Source organism: Leucoraja erinacea, unplaced genomic scaffold (assembly GCF_028641065.1).
Source record: "Leucoraja erinacea ecotype New England unplaced genomic scaffold, Leri_hhj_1 Leri_920S, whole genome shotgun sequence".
NCBI classification, from domain to species: domain Eukaryota; kingdom Metazoa; phylum Chordata; class Chondrichthyes; order Rajiformes; family Rajidae; genus Leucoraja; species Leucoraja erinaceus.
Genome location: NW_026576862.1, coordinates 5,394 through 23,056, shown reverse-complemented (window position 1 = coordinate 23,056; position 17,663 = coordinate 5,394). Strand labels below are relative to the sequence as shown.

At 42.6% G+C, this 17,663-nt stretch overlaps 1 protein-coding gene across 1 annotated transcript in view; it reads left to right on the top strand.

The window, feature by feature from the left end:
* LOC129695038 (inter-alpha-trypsin inhibitor heavy chain H3-like) overlaps nucleotides 1-17,459 on the top strand; it is a 39,409-nt gene extending 21,950 nt beyond the window's left edge. Inside the window, exons 11-15 of the mRNA XM_055631798.1 lie at nucleotides 5,492-5,631; nucleotides 6,135-6,292; nucleotides 7,707-7,754; nucleotides 13,817-13,834; nucleotides 17,314-17,459. Of these exons, the coding sequence (XP_055487773.1) occupies nucleotides 5,492-5,631; nucleotides 6,135-6,292; nucleotides 7,707-7,754; nucleotides 13,817-13,834; nucleotides 17,314-17,444 (495 nt within the window). The 3' untranslated portion in view covers nucleotides 17,445-17,459. The remainder of the gene's footprint in view (nucleotides 1-5,491; nucleotides 5,632-6,134; nucleotides 6,293-7,706; nucleotides 7,755-13,816; nucleotides 13,835-17,313) is intronic.
* The last annotated feature ends 204 nt before the right edge of the window (nucleotides 17,460-17,663 follow it).

Below are 17,663 nucleotides of genomic sequence, written 5' to 3'. Positions count from 1 at the left end.
GTGCTGGAGAAACTCAGCGGCTGCAGCAGCATCTATGGAGTGAAGGAAATAGGCAACGTTTCGGGCCGAAACCCTTCTTCACTCTGAAAAGCCAGAAATCTCCTGGACTGGTCAATGTTTCCCCCTCTATCCTCAAGCTCTGCGCCGAACAACTAGCACCAGTCTACACAGACATGTTCAACCAGTTCCTGCAAATCTGTAATGTCCCTGCCTGCTTCACAGTCTCCACTATTGTCCCTGGTCCCAACAAGGCAAGGATTACTGGTCTTAATGACTACAGGTCTGTCGCACTGACCTCTGTAGTCATGAAGACCCTTGAAAGGCTTGTGATGGCCAAGCTGAAAAATATCACCCTCTGCAGTTTGCATATCGGGCCAATAGATCTGTGGATGACGCAGTCAACCTGGGCCTGCAGTTCATCCTACAGCACCTAGACTGCCAGGGGACCTATGCGAGGATTTTGTTTTTTTGATTTTAGCTCTGCATTCAACACCATTGTGCCAGAGCTACTGCACTCCAAACTTTCTGAGTTGACTGTGCCTGAGCCCCTCTGTCGGGGGATCACCAGCTTCCTGAGAGACAGGAAGAAGCATGTGAGGCTGGGAAAGCATATCTCGGACCCGCAAACCCTCAGCATAGGAGCATCGTAAGGCTGCGTACTCTCCCCTCTCCTCTACTCTCTCTACACCAATGACTGCACCTCCACAGACTCCTCTGTCCAGCTTCTCAAGTTTGCGGACGACACAAGCCTGATAGGACTGATCCAGGATGGGGAGGAATCTGTTACGGCTTGCGTCCTGGTGCCATCACAACAACCTGGAGCTCAATGTTCTTAAGACAGTGGAATTGATTGAAGACTTTAGGGTAGTTCCTCCTCCCCTCACCCCACTCACCATCAACAACACCACAGTCACATATGTGTAGTCTTTTAAGTTCCTGGGAACCATCATCTCCAAGGACCTTAAGTGGGGGGCTACCATCGACTCCACAGTCAGAAAGACCCAACAGAGGATGTACTTCCTGCGGCAGCTGAGGAAGCACAATCTGCCACAGGCAATGATGGTCCAATTCTATACGGCCACCGTAGAGTATGTCCTCACCTTCTCCATCATGGTCTGGTTTGGCTCAGCCGCCAAGCACGACACCTGGAGGCTGCAGCGAATCGTCCGATCAGCTGAGAAGGTTATTGGCTGCAACCTTCCCTCCATTGAGGAACTGTATACGGCAAGGGCCAGGAAGCGAGCGGGCAAGATCATCTCTGACCCCTCTCACCCTGACCACAAACTCTTTGAATCATTTCCCTCTGGAAGGCGACTCCGGACTGTCAAAGCTGCCACAGCCAGACATAAAAACAGCATTTTGCCACGAGTAGTAGCTCTACTCAATAACCAAAAATCTGTAGCCTCCTTTTGCTCTGGTATTTTATTTAATTCAAATGTTTAATCAATAATGTTTTATTATTAATGTTTTATGTATCATTCTTAACTGTCACTGTATGTCATGTCACTTGCGAGAGGAGCACCAAGGCATATTCCTTGTATGTGAATACTTGGCCAATAAACCTATTCATTCACTCTTATGCTTGTTTTGGGGGCTGGTCCCCTTCAGTTTTCTCCCCAGCATATAAAAGGCATGCTCAATTGGGTTCAATTCGGGTGGTTGACTTGGCCACTCAAGAATTTACCGTTTTTTAGCTTTGAAAAACTCGTTTGTTGCTTCAGCAGAATGTTTGAGATCATTGTCTTGCTATGGAATGAACCACTGGCCAATGTGTTTTGAGGCATTTGTTTGAACTAGAGCAGATAGGATGCGTCTATACACTTCTGAATTCATTATACTACTACCATCAGCAGTTGTATCATCAATGACGATAAGTGAGCCAGTACCTTCAGCAGCCATACATGCCTAAGCCTTAACACCCCCACCACCGTGTTTCACAGATGTGGTGGTATGCTTGGGCAGTTCCTTCTCTCCTCCATACTTTGCACTTGCCATCACTCTGATACATTAATCTTTGTCTCATCTGTCCACAAGACTTTTTCCCAGAACTGTGGCTCCTCTTTTAAGTACTTCTTGGCAAACTGTAACCTGGCCATCCTATTTTTGCGGCTAACCAATATATCTTGCAGCATTGCCTCTGTATTTCTGTTCATGAAGTCTTCTGCAGACAGTGGTCATTGACAAATCCACAGCTGACTCCTGATGTGTTTCAGATTTGTCGGACAGGTATTTGGGGATTTTTCTTTATTATAGAGAGAATTCTTCTGTCATCAGCTGTGGAGGTCTTCCTTGCTCTGCCAGTCCCTTTGTGATTAGTAAGCACACCAGTGCTCCCTTTCTTCTTAATGATGTTCCAAACAGTTGATTCTGATAAGTCTAAGGTTTGGCTGATGTCTTTAACAGTTTTATTCTTGTTTCTCAGTCTCATGATGGCTTATTTGACTTTATTGGTAGAACTTTGGTCCTCATGTTGATGAACAGCAGTAAAAGTTTCCAAAGGTGATAGAAAGACTGGAGGAAAGGCTGGGTGTTGAGAGCTCTCTTATACCTGCAATAGGAGGCATTTAAAGATACCTGAACAATTACAAACACCTGTGATGCCATGTGTCCCAAAAATGATGGTGCCCTGAAATGGGGGGACTATGTATAAAATAGCTGTGATTTCTACATGGTAATACCAAAATGTATGAAAATATCCTTTAATAAAATCTGACAATGTGCACTTTAACCACACATGATTTTTTTTTTTTCTATTACAAATCTCAAATTGTGGAGTACAGAGGCAAATAAATACATGATGTGTCTTTGGCCCAAACATTATGGAGGGCACTGTAGATGTGACCGAACATTATTCCTTTGTTGTTCAGGTAACTTACACCTGACTGGAACATAATGTCAAAAAAATGTTTGCAGGATACTTAAAAATTGCTTCAATCATTTTTGTAATGGTTACAGGTATTTTGTAAGTAAGCATACAACCAATTTGAACTCATTGAGATCCCAACCAAAATGGTCAAGAACAGTTGAATTGTTAGACACAAAAAGCTGGAGTAACTCAGCGGGTCTGGCAGCATGTGTGGAGAAAAGGATCAGGTGACGTTTTGGGTTGGGACCCTTCTTTAGACTAAGAGTTGGGGGAGAGGGAACCAAAAGATATGAAAAGATACAATGAATGAAAGATATGCAAAAAGACAGATCAGAGCCAGCAACGATGATCATGAAAGATGGAGCCCACAAAGGTCCATTGTTGGCTGTGGGGAAGGTGATAACGAGTGATACAAACAGTGAATCTCAGCAGGATGAGTGAAACTAGTACATTGCTCCTCAACGGTTGAACTGCTGTTAGTTTTGATTAAAGAATAAGTGCCTCAGAAGGTAGTTGAGGCCAGCTCATTGGCTATATTTAAGAGGGAGTTAGATGTGGCCCTTGTGGCTAAAGGGATCAGGGGGTATGGAGAGAAGGCAGGTACAGGATACTGAGTTGGATGATCAGCCATGATCATATTGAATGGCGGTGCAGGCTCGAAGGGCCGAATGGCCTACTCCACCTATTTTCTATGTTTCTATGTGTTACAAGCCTCATAACTGTAGAATACTAGACCAATTGCAGACCCGTTGGGTCTGTTCCCCCAACGTGCGGTTGTGGGGGGGAGAGGTGGCATGCATCGTCACACACACTAATTATCCCCCCCCCAGCACTCACACTAATTACCCCCCCTGATATTATATTAATATTATTAATTTGCTCCTTTTACCCCCTAACCACCCTATCTACTGACGCATAGCCCCCAACTTGCAGTCACATCTAGAGAGGGGGGCGAGTGGTAGAGAGTTAGGGCAGAGAGAGAAGGGGCAGAGACAGAGACAGAGACACAGATAGAGGGGCAAGAGGGAGAGGGGGGTGGAGAGGAGGAGAAGAGGGAGGGTGGGTGAGGGGGGAGAGAGGATGAGAGTGAGGGAGAGAGACGGGGAAGGGTGAGGGGAGGGGGTGAGAGGGGGGGAGAGGAGAGGGGGGGAGAGGTGAGGGGAGGGGGAGAGAGATGGGGAGCAGGGAGGGAGGAGGGAAGGGGGTAGGGGTGTGTGCAGGGGGGGTTATGGGGAGGGACGGTGGGGGAGGGGGATGGAGGGGAGGAGGGGGAGAAAAAAGAGGGGGGGAAGAGGAGGGGTGGAGGGGGGGGGAGGAGAGGGGGGGAGGAGAGGGAGTGGAGGGGGGGAGAGGAGAGGGAGTGGAGGTGGAGAGGGGGGGGGGAGGAGAGGAAGGGGGGGGAGGAGAGGGGGGGGGGAAGAGGGAGGGAGAGAGAGAGGAGAGAGAGAGCCTTTTTATTTCAACCTAAACAAACAACCATTTGCAGGCAGTGCTTTTTTTACTTTAACCATATTTTCATATCAAAGAGGAGAGGGGGTGAGAGGAGAGGGGTGGAGGAGAGGGGGGGGGGGGGAGGGGGAGGGAAGAGGAGAGGAGAGGGGGGGAGAGAGGAGGGGGGGAGAGAGGTGAGGGGGGGGGCTGAGAGGGGGGGGATGAGGGGAGGGGGGGGGAGGGGGGTGGAGGGAAGGGGGTAAGTGTGGGGAGGAGGGGGAGAAAAAAGAGGGGACAGAGAGAGAGGGGGGAGTGGAGAGGAGAGGAGGGAGGAGAGGAAAGGGGGGGAGAGGAGAGGGGGGGGAGAGGAGGAGGGGAGGGGGGGGGAGGAGGAGAGGGGGGGGAGAAGAGAGGGGGGGGGGGGGGAGAGAGTGCCTTTTTATTTCAATCCAAACCTCCCAAACAACCATTTGCAGGCAGTGCTTTTTTAATATCTCTGTCATTTTTCATCGACTGGAAAAACCCTCGGCACACATGTGGCATAGGGGGGCTCTGAGCGAGGTGGCCAAAAATAACGGCCTTAAGTGGCGGCGTTCCCTCGGAAATCGCAGCACAGATCGCCAAAACCGGTCAAGAACAGACTTTTAGTAATATAGATAAGATATGAACAAAACACCCACGTTGGCATTATACAATGGAGCTGCACCTAGTGGTTAGGCCACTCCTGCTCTGCGAATCCTCGGCAACTCTGGGAAGGAGCCACGGGATATGGATGTGCCCTGGTATATAAATCTTGACCTTCCCCCTCTCGATCCCTTGCTCTTCCGCTTCCTCTCACTTCATGAGAGTGTCCTGCCACCTCAGCAGGAGCTAAACTGATCTCACGAGGCAACAGCCTCTCAACCACTACGACTACTAAGTTAGAGTGCTAAACGCCCATGTATTTCCAACCTACAATGTCTGAATAAAAAATCCATTTATTCACGACGTTTGCACCTCTACAACTATATTCTATCAGTTGTTATTTATTGCAATGAAAATTATTTTGCTTATTTTTTGTGCTTTTACTGAGTAAGTAATTATAAAATAGCTGCATATTTTATGAAGTGGTTTGTTGTAAATTTTGAATAAAGAACAAAGTGTAATTCATTCCCTGATCTTTACAAGATTTTGCTTCTCCTAATTCTTCAACAGGCCAAAAAAAATCTGACTTTATCAGCTGACGTGAATATACCAGAGGCTGAGAATATTATTCAACAGCAACAATACATTTTTGGTGACTTTACTGAGCGACTGTGGGCTTATTTGACCATACAGCAACTCTTAGACCAGCGGTAAAGTAATCTGAGATAATGCAATATCAAAACACAATCCAAAAACAATTGACTACCCAATGCACAATAGTAATTAAAAGTCAATATTTTGGTTGTTTTATCTTCATAAGCTGTTATCATTATTTTCCAATGTCACCTAATTATTTTCACATAATATTGATTCCCTGAAGGCGAACAACACATGAATAGTTTACATAATTGCATGATTAGTTATTTATTTGGACACACAATTATTAATTTCATGTGGTGACAATATGTCACCAAGTTAATTTCTATTATTCAAAGACACAAAATGCTGTAGCTCAGGGGTCAGGCAGCATCCTAGAGAATATGGATTTTTGATTGCAATTAGCATTCAGTCTGAAGAAGGGTCCTGACCCGATGTCCGCTAGGGATGCTGCCTGACCCGCTGAGTTACTCTACCACCTTGTGTCTTTTTATGTAAACCAGCATCTGCAGTTCCTTGTTTCTATATTCTAATTTCTATCAATCATTGTGTTCAGGGTTTCTGCAAGAGCAGATGACAAGAAAAACCTCACAGATGAAATCCTGTCACTTTCGCTGAAATACAACTTTGTTACATCACTGACGTCAATGGTTGTTACGAAACCTGAGGATACCAAGGATACAATCTTTGTGGCTGACAAGCCATCTGGTGATGGTAATCTTTGTATAAATCACCCTTCATTAGGCCCTGATTTTGCAATTGGTTTTTATCTTAACTGTCTGCGTAGTATGCCTACGTTTAACTTTAAAAGCAAGATTTTTGATTACAATGAACATTTGCTTTATCAATTAAATAAAAATTAAACACATTTGTGATCTAAAAATGGAAGTAATTCTTCTGAAGCTAGATTTATGACCTCTTAAAATAATAAAAAAATTGAATTTTACCACTAAATAACTTCTTAAACAAACCAAAGCAGTCCACAATATCTGTGACTACAACAAAATGTATTAATTTTATTAAAATGTCATTCAGTCATAGAGACCTAGAAACATGCTCTTTGGCCAAACTTGCCCACACCGACCAATGTGTCCCATCAGCCTGCGTTTGGCCCATATCCCTCTAAATATCCTATCTCTTCACCTGTCTAAATGTTTCTTAAACGTTGCAATAGTGCCTGCCTCAACTACCTCCTCTGGCAGCCCATACACCCTTTTGTGCGAAACGTTACCCCTCAGACACCTATTAAATCTTTCCTCCTTCACCACATCTTCTCTTGTTGATTCTACCTGTTATTATTTAACTAAAATGACCTCCATTTCTAAAATATGGTGTGCTTTTTGGCACCCATTTCTTTCCCCAGAATGGGCTCTGTATCCAAACATGGCCTCAGCTTGTCTAAACCTGGCACCTTTAACAAAGCACCATCTCTCTCAGTACAGCACTGACACAGCACGCAAACACATGTACTCAAGCTAAACAGGCATGCACAATCCTCTGCCAGCAGCAATTGTTCTGTCTGTGTTATTTCTAAATATATTGATGATAGTCTTTGCACAAGGCAATTTAACAATATTTTATTATCATTAGGGATTTCCATCTTTGTCAAACTGTATCCAATATTGCTTCTGAATAGGAAAGAATGACACTGGTAAGGAGTTACACGCCAGGATAGCGTATCAGCATAGTTCATGAGTAATATCTCTGGAGAAACTGGAAGGGAGGGGGGTGGGGGCAGTGGGAGAGAGATAGAGAGTAAGACGGAGAGAGAAAGTCAGAGAGACCTAGATGAATTGAATATCATGGAATTAAAGTTGCCAAATAAAAAACTGCTTCAATAAACTGATCCTTTCACTTTGATGAAATTATATTTTTCAATCTGATGTTTGATTGTTTCAAAGAGCCACATATCTATTGTTAGTGATGATTAATATTATTGTTGCCCCCCATTGATGTAATGCTTTAAAACAACTTGCCTGAGCTATCTTTTTGGTCCGATCTACTAAAGCTAACAAAGAATTTCAACTTTTTAGAAAACTATTTGATTCTTAAAAACTGTTGCTATTTTGGCAGCTGGAACTAATTACAAATACACGCCATGATCCTCTCCATTTCTTTTATTTTTCAGCGAGACCCGAGCGACCGAGATATTACGATCCTCCCGCTTCTGTCCCATGTAAGTGTTTCTTAAAGTGATCTGTGAAACCACTGCAAGAGCTGCTTTGTCAATTCAGATACGAGAAAGAAACCCATGGCATTGCTGCCTTGCTTACCGAGGTGTAAAAGATCAGGTTTTGTTGTCTTATCGGCAGGTTAAGCGAAAAGGTACTCTTCCTGGAGAAGAAGGAATGCCTGAGAAACAATAAAAGGCGGAATCGTAAAGAAGCACAAATTTCTTCATTCACAGAACATAGAACAGTAACATTATCTATATTACTAAAACTCTGATCTTGACCGCTTTTGGCCCACTGCCATTTCCGACAGAACGCTGCCACCTACAGCCGTCATTTTTGGCCATCTCGCTCAGAGCCCACCTCTGCCTTACAGGAGCGGAGGATTTTTCCCATCGATTACAAATCAGAGAGATATTAATGGTTTTTTTTTAAAATTCACCATTCTCTCTGCTGCCCCTGCTGGAGGGAGGGGGAGGGACTATACAACCAGGAAGTGGTGTGCCTCACTCAGTCTCTGCAAGATGGAGGAAGCCAAGGGTCACGTCTCTCTGAGCTCTGAATAACATTGAACAAATGTCTACAAAACTGTGAGTCCCCTTAATGTGGTTTGAAAATGAAAATATGGTTTATTTGAAGTAAAAGGCCCTGCCTGCAAATGGTTGTTTGGGTGCTTTGGCTTGAGGTTGAAAGGCACTACTTACTGTAAATGGTGGCTTGGGTGCTTTGGCTTGAGGTTGAAAGGCACTACTTACTGCAAATGGTGGCTTGGGTGCTTTGGCTTGAAGTTGAAAGGCCTTACTTACTGCAAAAGGTGGCGGGTGATTTGGCTTGAAGTTGAAAGGCACGTCTTACTGCAGATGGTGACATGAAGTTGAAAGGCACTATTTACTGCAAATGGTGCCTTGGGTGCTTTGACTTGAAGTTGAAAGGCACTCCTTACTGTAAATGTGGCATGAAGTTGAAAGGCACTACTTACTGCAAATGGCGGCTTGGGTGCTTTGGCTTGAAGTTAAAAGGCACTACTGCAAATGCACTTACTTCCTGTTTGCACTGTGTATTGATTTTAGATAAAATGCTACCACTTACGGCTGTGATATTTGGCCATCTTAGTCAGTCCCCCTCCGCTGAGCAGGTGCAGAGAATTCTTCCCATCAATGAAAAATAAAAGTGTTATTAATGTTTAAAAAATGTTGAGAATCTCTCTCCGGTCAATCACGCCATGAAAGCCTTACCTTTTCCGGTTGGAGGGGAGAGGTTATAAAACCCGGAAGTGTGGGTGTGGCTCAGTCTCTGCATGATGGGGGAGGGAGAGGTCACGACTCTGTCTGAGCTGTGAATCAACTGAACACACTGAATGTACTGAACTGTGAGTTTGGTGTTTTGTGTGGTTTTATGGTTGTTTCATGAAATGGTATGAAGCTGCATTTGAATTTGGTGACCTTGCACCCTGCTTGAAATGGAATGAAACTGCACTTGAATTTGGTGGCCTTGGATCCAGCTTGAAATGGTATGAAACTGCACTGAATTTGGTGGCCTTGCACCCTGCTGAAAGTGGTATGAAACTGCACTTGAATTTGGTGGCCTTGGATCCAGCTTGAAGTGGTATGAAACTGCACTTGAATTCGGTGGCCTTGCACCCTGCTTGAAGCGGTTGGAAACTGCACTTGAATTCGGTGGCCTTGCACCCTGCTTGAAGTGGTAAGAAACTGCGCTTGAATTTGGTGGTCTTGCACCCTGCTTGAAAAGGAATTTCAATGAATAGACCAGCCCACCCGTGTGAACATGGGACCCAATGGGTCCCACTTAGTCTAGTACTAACTATAACTGTACTAAACATGATGCGAATTTAAACTGCTCATCTGCCTGCACATGGTCTATATTCCTTAATTCCCTTCCTGTTCACCTGGCTGTATAAGTGCCTCTTAGATTTTGCTATCATATCTGCTACCACTTTCACACGCGTGTACACAAGTCCCTGTGTAAGAAATAACTTGTCTGCCAAATCTCCCTTAAACTTTCCCTCTCTCACCTTAAAGCTATGCCCTTTAGTACTTGACATTCTGACTCTGACAACCTACACTTTCTATGCCTCTCAGAATGGTATAAACGTCTGTCAGGTTGCCCTATGAGTCGCCGGAGAAAGCAATACCAGTTTAAGAAAGAAATTAGAAAAGCTAAAAGAAGATATGAGGTTGCTTTGGCAAGTAAGGTGAAAGTAAATCCAAAGGGTTTCTACAGCTATATTAATAGTAAAATGATAACGAGGGATAAAATTGGTCCATAAGAGAGTCAGAGTGGACAGCTATGTGCAGAGTCAAAAGAGATGGGGGAGATATTGAACAATTTATTTTCTTCGGTATTCACCAAGGAGAAGGATATTGTATTATGTGAGGTAAGGAAAACAAGTAGGGTAGCTATGGAAACTATGAGGATCAAAGAAGAGGAAGTACTGACACTTTTGAAAAATATAAAAGTGGATAAGTCTCCAGGTCCTGACAGGACATTCCCAAGGACATTGAGGGAAGTTAGTGTAGACATAGCTGGGGCTATGACAGAAATATTTCAAATGTCATTAGAAACGGGAATAGTGCCGGAGGATTGGCGTACTGCGCATGTTCCATTGTTTAAAAAGGGTTCTAAGAGTAAACCTAGCAATTATAGACCTGTTAGTTTGACGTCAGTGGTGGGCAAATTAATGGAAAGGATACTTAGAGATAATATATATAAGCATCTGGATAAACAGGGTCTGATTAGGAACAGTCAACATGGATTTGTGCCTGGAAGGTCATGTTTGACTAATCTTCTTGAGTTTTTTGAAGAGGTTACTAGGGAAATTGATGAGGGTAAAGCGGTGGATGTTGTCTATAGACTTCAGTAAGGCCTTTGACAAGGTTCCTCATGGAAGGTTGGTTAAGAAGGTTCAATTGTTGGGTATTAATAGTGGAGTAGCAAGATGGATTCTACAGTGGCTGAATGTGAGATACCAGAGAGTAATGGTGGATGGTTGTTTGTCAGGTTGGAGGCCGGTGACTAGTGGGGCGCATCAGGGATCTGTGTTGGGTCCATTGTTGTTTGTCATATACATCAATGATCTGGATGATGGTGTGGTAAATTGAATTAATAAGTATGCAGATGATACTATGATAGGTGGTGTTGTGGATAATTAAGTAGATTTTCAAAGTCTACAGAGAGATTTAGGCAATTTGGAAGAGTGGGCTGAAAAAGGTGCTACATCTTGGTAGAACAAATAAAATTAGGATGTACATGGTAAATGGTAGCGAGGAATGAGGAATGCAATAGAACAGAGGGATCTAGGAATAACTGTGCACAGTTCCCTGAAGGTGGAATCACATGTAGATAGGGTGGTAAAGAAAGCTTTTGGTGTGCTGGCCTTTATAAATCAGAGCAGTGAGTATAGAATTAAAATTGTACAAGGCATTGGTGAGGCCAATTCTGGAATATGGTGTACAATTCTGGTCGCCAAATTATAGGAAAGATGTCAACAAATAAGATTAAATGAGAACTTACCAGTTTGAAGTTTGATCTTTATTTTATGAGGAGTAACGTTGAGGGATTACGTGAAGACCCCGCCAGCGCGCATGCGTGTCAATCTTCAAAGCGGCGGTGTGAAATCACAGACAACGGTTATTGAACTAAACATAGTAAGATAAGAGAAACTAGAATACCAGTTGACCTTTATGATAGAGGGTGGGCGTGGAGGGCACGTAATCCCTCAATGTTACTCCTCGTATAATAAAGATCAAACTTCAAACTGGTAAGTTCTCGTTTAATCTTACTATTTTACTTCGGAGTCACATGAGTGACTACGTGAAGATTTTGGATAGGTATATGGATGGGAAAGGAATGGAGGGTTATGGTCTGAGTGCAGGGAGATGGGATTAGGTGAGAGTAAGTGTTCGGCACGGACTAGAAGGGCCGAGATGGCCTTTTTCCGTGCTGTAATTGATATATGGTTATATGGTTTATCTAACCTCTCCTTGTAGCTAATACCATCTAACCTAAGTCACATCTTGATAAACGTCCGCTGCACTCTCTCCAAAACTCCCACATTCTTCATGAAATCAGTGCCTGAAACTGCACACAATATTTCAAATGTGGCCAAAGCAAAGTTTTATATACCTGCAACATGATTTCCTGATCTTTATAGAAACACATAAAATAGGTGCAGGAGGAGGCCATTCGGCCCTTCGAGCCAGCACCGCCATTCATTGTGATCATGGCTGATCGTCCCCTATCAATAACCCGTGCCTGCCTTCTCCCCAATATCCCTTGACTCCACTAGCCCCTAGAGCACTATCTAACTGTCTCTTAAATCCATCCAGTGACTTGGTCTCCACTGCCCTCTGTGGCAGGAAATTCCATAAAATCACAACTCTCTGGGTGAAAAAGTTTTTTCTCACCTCAGTCTTAAATGACCTCCCCTTTATTCTAAGACTGTGGCCTCTGGTTCTGGACTCGCCCAACATTGGGAACATTTTTCCTGCATCTAGCTTGTCCAGTCTTTTTATAATTTTATATGTTTCTATAAGATTGCTCCGCATCCTTCTAAACTCCAGTGAATACAAGCCTAATTTTTTCAATCTTTCCTCATATGACAGTCCCGCCATCCCAGAGATCAATCTCGTGAACCTACGCTGCACTGCCTCAATCACAAGGATGTCCTTCCTCAAATTAGGAGACCAAAACTGTACACAATACTCTAGATGTGGTCTCACCAGAGCCCGATACCACTGCAGAAGAACCTCTTTACTCCTATACTGAAATCCTCTTGTTATGAAGGCCAACATTCCATTAGCTTTCTTCACTGCCTGCTGTACCTGCACGCCAACTTTCAGTGACAGGTGTACAAGGACACCCAGGTCTTGGTGCACCTCCCCCTTACCTAACCTAACCTTATACTCAACACTTTTTACTGATGAAGGCCAAGTTTGTTGTCTGTCTTTTTTTAACCACCCTATCTACTTGTGCTGCCACCTTCAGGGAACTCCTGATGCACTCTGATCAATCAATACAGAACTTCTAGGTATATGATGACACTTCAGAAAAGTAATCATTTACTTCATGGAGTTTCTTTCGTGCTTAATTGGTAATTTAAATAAAGTGAACTAGAACATTTAGTTGGACAAGTTGATATGGAAATTATCGTATGCCATACATATGTGGGCGGCACGGAGTTGCTGCTTTACAGTTCAAGGGACCCGGGTTCAATCCTGACCACAGGTGATGTGAGTTTGTAAATTCTCCCCGTGACCATGTGGGTTTTCTCCGGAAGCTCCAGTTTCCACCCACACTCCAAAGACGTCCAGGTTTGTCGGTTAATTGACTTTGGTGAAATTGTAAATTGTCCCTCGTGTGTGCAGGATGATGTTAGTGTACGGGGATCACTGGTTGGCACGGACTCGGTGGGCCGAAGGGCCTGTTTCCGCACTGTATCACTGTAAACTAAACATCATAGTGTTGATCAAAGAATGGAAAATAGAATACATTATGTGTTTGCACGAGTGTTGTTTAAATAATAAATAAGTACATTTCTGACTTAAACAATGTAGCTGATTGAACTTGTAACTGTACAAATTCAGTAAGATCAGCAAAAACACAACCAAGAACGGTTTAAGAAGGAACTGCAGATGCTAAAAAATCGAAGGTACACAAAAAAGCTGGAGAAACTCAGCGGGTGCAGCAGCATCTATGGAGCAAAGGAATGGTTTGATTTGACAATCCGTTCTGATGTGTAGTATCTTGGTGCTGGGGAGAGGGCCTGCAATATGGTAAGAATATTTTGAAACACACCGACTCGTTTAATGTTTCTGGAGATGTGGGCAAAATGTCCACATTATTTTTTTTGTTGAACACAGCTTGCCTGCAGGTTTTTCCCACTATGAGGCAGCATAAATTATTTTCAAAAGCAATTACGTTTCTATTGACATGCCTGGCACAGTTTATTATATCATTGTAATCTAGAAGATGCAGCAGAGAAGTTCAGTGAAGCTTAAACTATTTTAGTTTTTGGATTAAAGTATTAATTGCCTTTTTTTCTCCACAGCTTCATCCTACACATATGGTAAGGCACAATTTTGATTATTTCTTGTTTCACATGGCTGAACTAAAACACCTTTCAAATGTGTCAATTCATATTTTAATCTCACAGGCAGGAAAATATTAGTTGATCCATCGAGACTGCTGCCTGCTCATAATGTGAGCATCATGTTGAACTATTTCCTCTCTTCTTCCTCTTATACAGACATGTGGGCAAAATACAATGCTCAGGGAAAATATTCTGGAGAATTTTGCACCGATTCCTTCATCAAGGACCTAGTTTTAAAGCCTTAAAGTCATTCAATTTTTATATCTGACCCATATTTTGCTTGGTATGAATTTTGATTTCCCTAACTTCAAATAACCCGGCATTCCCTCTCTCTCTATCACTCCTCCACCCAAGTTGCACCAGCTTCTCGTTTTCACCACACAAACAGCTAACAATGGCCTGTTTCCTTTATCATTGTCACTTTTTTGCATATCTCTCATTTAATGTTCTTTATCTCTCTACATCATCGTTTATATCTCTTGTTTCCCTAACTAGTCTGAAGAAAGGTCTCAACCCGAAATGTCACCCATTCCTTCTATCCAGAGATACTGCCTGTCCCGCTGAGTTACTCCAGCTTTTTGTGTCTATCTCCTGTCTAGGACTAGTCTCGCTCAGTCTTGAAGTTGAATAGTCACTATGCCCCACATAATCAAGAAGGATTGCCTAAAGAGTGAATCTGTTGTGGCAGATACACAGTTTAGACCCATCTTCCTAATCTGTGGAGCTGAAATATATCTATATTTTTAATCAGTTTATCAGGATATTGCCAAAGTCCTTGGGCATATCTGAACAGTGCTGATTCTTCAAGCTAGAATTCATTTCTTTAGTTTTCTTCAGGACTTTTTTGGAATATGTGACATCATCGCTTTGGAAGCAGATAAAAGTTGGATGCTAAATAATAAATTTGATTTACCCATAAAAACATTCTCTATTATCCACGATACAAAACCGTCTTCATTTCCAGAGGGCAGTCAGCTTGTTTTTTTAGTTGCTTTTGTCTCTCCCACTTCTCTGTTGTTCTCCTCCGAGTTAAATGCCTTCCATGCTTAGAATTTCTTCTAGAGTCAGAGTTTCACAGCCTGGTAAACAGGCCCTTCGGCCCAACTTGCCTTCACCAGCCAATATGTTCCATTTACACTAGTCCCACCTTGCCTGCAATTGGCACACGTCCCTCTAATCATGTCCTATCCATGCACCTGTCTAAATGTTTCTTAAAAGTTGCGATAGTACCTGCCTCAACTACCCCCTCCGACAGCTCGTTCCATACACCAATTACCCTTTGTGTGAAAATGTTACACTTCTGGTTCCTATTAAATCTTTCCCTCCTCACCTTAAACCTATGTCATTTGGTTCTCGATTCCCCTACTCTTGGCAAGTAAGAAAGAAGAAGCTGTTTAATTAGATTTAGTACTCGTTTTCATCTGGTTAAACCCATTCTTGATTTTGTTGTGTGATCTTCTAATCGTTGACAGCTTTTTTAAAAGTCTGAATTTATTTGACCTCAGTTTGCCTATTAGATGAAATATGGTCAGAAGTTTCCATCTTTTTAGGAAAGAATTGTACGGCATAAATTATGTTAAAAGTGTTGAGGAAAGGACTGGTCTGTGATATTGTAAAATATATATTTACAGAAGTTAAAAATAGTAACAATGTGCTATTTTAAATGCAAGGTCGTGTATTATTAAATTGTTGTTTAACAAGCATTAGAGAGTCATGGGGTTACAGATATGGTTCAACCCATATTGTAGCATGGAAACTGGCCCTTCAACCGAACTCATCCACGCTGACCAAGATGAACCTTCTAAGCTAGTCCCATTTATCCACATTTGGCCCTGACCCCTCATAAATCCTCAATCACTGACAGTAAGTATGCAGGTACAGCAGGCATTGAAGCAGGAAAGCTAATGGCATTGTTGGCCATAGCGAGAGCATTTCAGTATAGGAGCAACGAGGTGAAAGAATGAATCGACTGGTCTTATATTCACTGGAATTTAGGACGAGAGGGGATCTGATAGAAACATATAACATTCTTAAGGGATTGGACAGGCTAGATGCAGGAAAAATGTTCCCCATTTTGGGGGAGTCCAGAGCCAGGGGTCACAGTCTAGGAATAAGTGGTAGGCCAATTACGACTGAGATGAGGAAAAACATTTTCAGCCAGAGAGTTGTGAATCTGTGGAATTCTCTGCCATAGAAGGCAGTAGAGGCCAATGCACTGGATGTATTCAAGAGAGAGTTAGATATAGCTCTAAGGCTAACGGAATCAAGGGATATGGGGAGAAAGCAATAACAGGGTACTGATTCTGGATGATCAACTATGATCATATTGATCGATGGGCCAAATGGCCTACTCCTGCACCTATTTTCTATGTTTCTATAACCTTACCTATCCTTGTATCTGGCCTTGTCTTTTTAAATGCTGTTGTATTACCTGCTTCAACTACCTCCTTTCACAGCACAAGCCATATACCCACCGCCCTCTGAGTATTAGAAAAATACCCTTCTTATTCCTATTAAATCTTTCCCCTCTCAACGTAACCCTTTGACTCGGTGCATTATCCCTATCTATTCCCCTCATGTAGCCTATTATTTGGCAAGCGGCACTGTATCATATTTTCCAAAAGCATTGAACAAATAAGCTAAACAGACCAGAGGGTCCCAGTCTCAGTCCTTGGTACAACAATTAACTACAGCTCTGCTGCAGTGGGAAGAGAAAATGAAGCAAGGATGATTGCAGCTTAGCTGGTACGAGTATGTCTACCAATGTCAGACTGCTGAGGCAATAATTGAACACAGTTTTAAAAAGTTGCAGTTAATCGGACCCTTGAACAATGTGTGAAGAAAAGTTACTTGGATACGACACCAGAGATCATGAGGAACTCTTTCCCCTATCAAACCCTTGGTAATCCCACTCACACATGGTTTAATACCTTGAGGAGAGCAGGTGGTCATAATTGTCACACCATCAATTAGACACAACATGTATCAATGCTGATATCCAAACTTCACCACAATGTTTTATTGCTGCAAAATGTATCTAACTATTGTCACCTGTCATATAATGAATGTTATCCATAATTGATGCACAGATTATAAAGTGCGGTGAACTATGATAATCAAATTCAATATTTTTACTGCTTTTAGAAATGTTGTTGGGGAAAGAGCACAACAAGACGGTATTGTGTTGATTAATGAAGTCCTTTATGGCCGTAGGATTCAATTGCAATAACTACACCAGCCGTTTAAAGGTCCAATTTTCTAAAGCATTTCATAAAATGATGTAATATCATAATGGTGTTGTTAAACCCTGATTTATTGACATCTTCAGAAATTATAGCGACAGGAAATGACTGGGTTTCTTTCAAAATTCTAAGAATAATTTAGTTGAAGTGCCACGGTCACAAAAATTGTTTTATGAAAAATTCAAAGTTCTAAAACTTTACTCCTCTTTGAAGTTGACAGTGATCCCCATTTCGTCATTTCAACCAACAACCACAGAGATGCTGTTTGTTTCAACATTGATGGGAAGCCTGGTTCAGTCCTAAACCTGATCTCAGATCCACACACCGGTAAGTCTGCACTCTGACTTTGATACGGTACAATGCAAGGAGGGAAATTGATCTGCCAACAGTCATAAAATGCAACAAGATTCATCTCACAAGGAACGAAAACATAGCGCTGAATATTCAGCAGTTCAAAATGCACCTTGACTCAGTGGTGATTATAGAGCAAACGTTGATGGCAGCCCGTCAAAGTAAGACAAAATCCGGAAAAATATTATAATTAAGTAAATGGAACACACAAT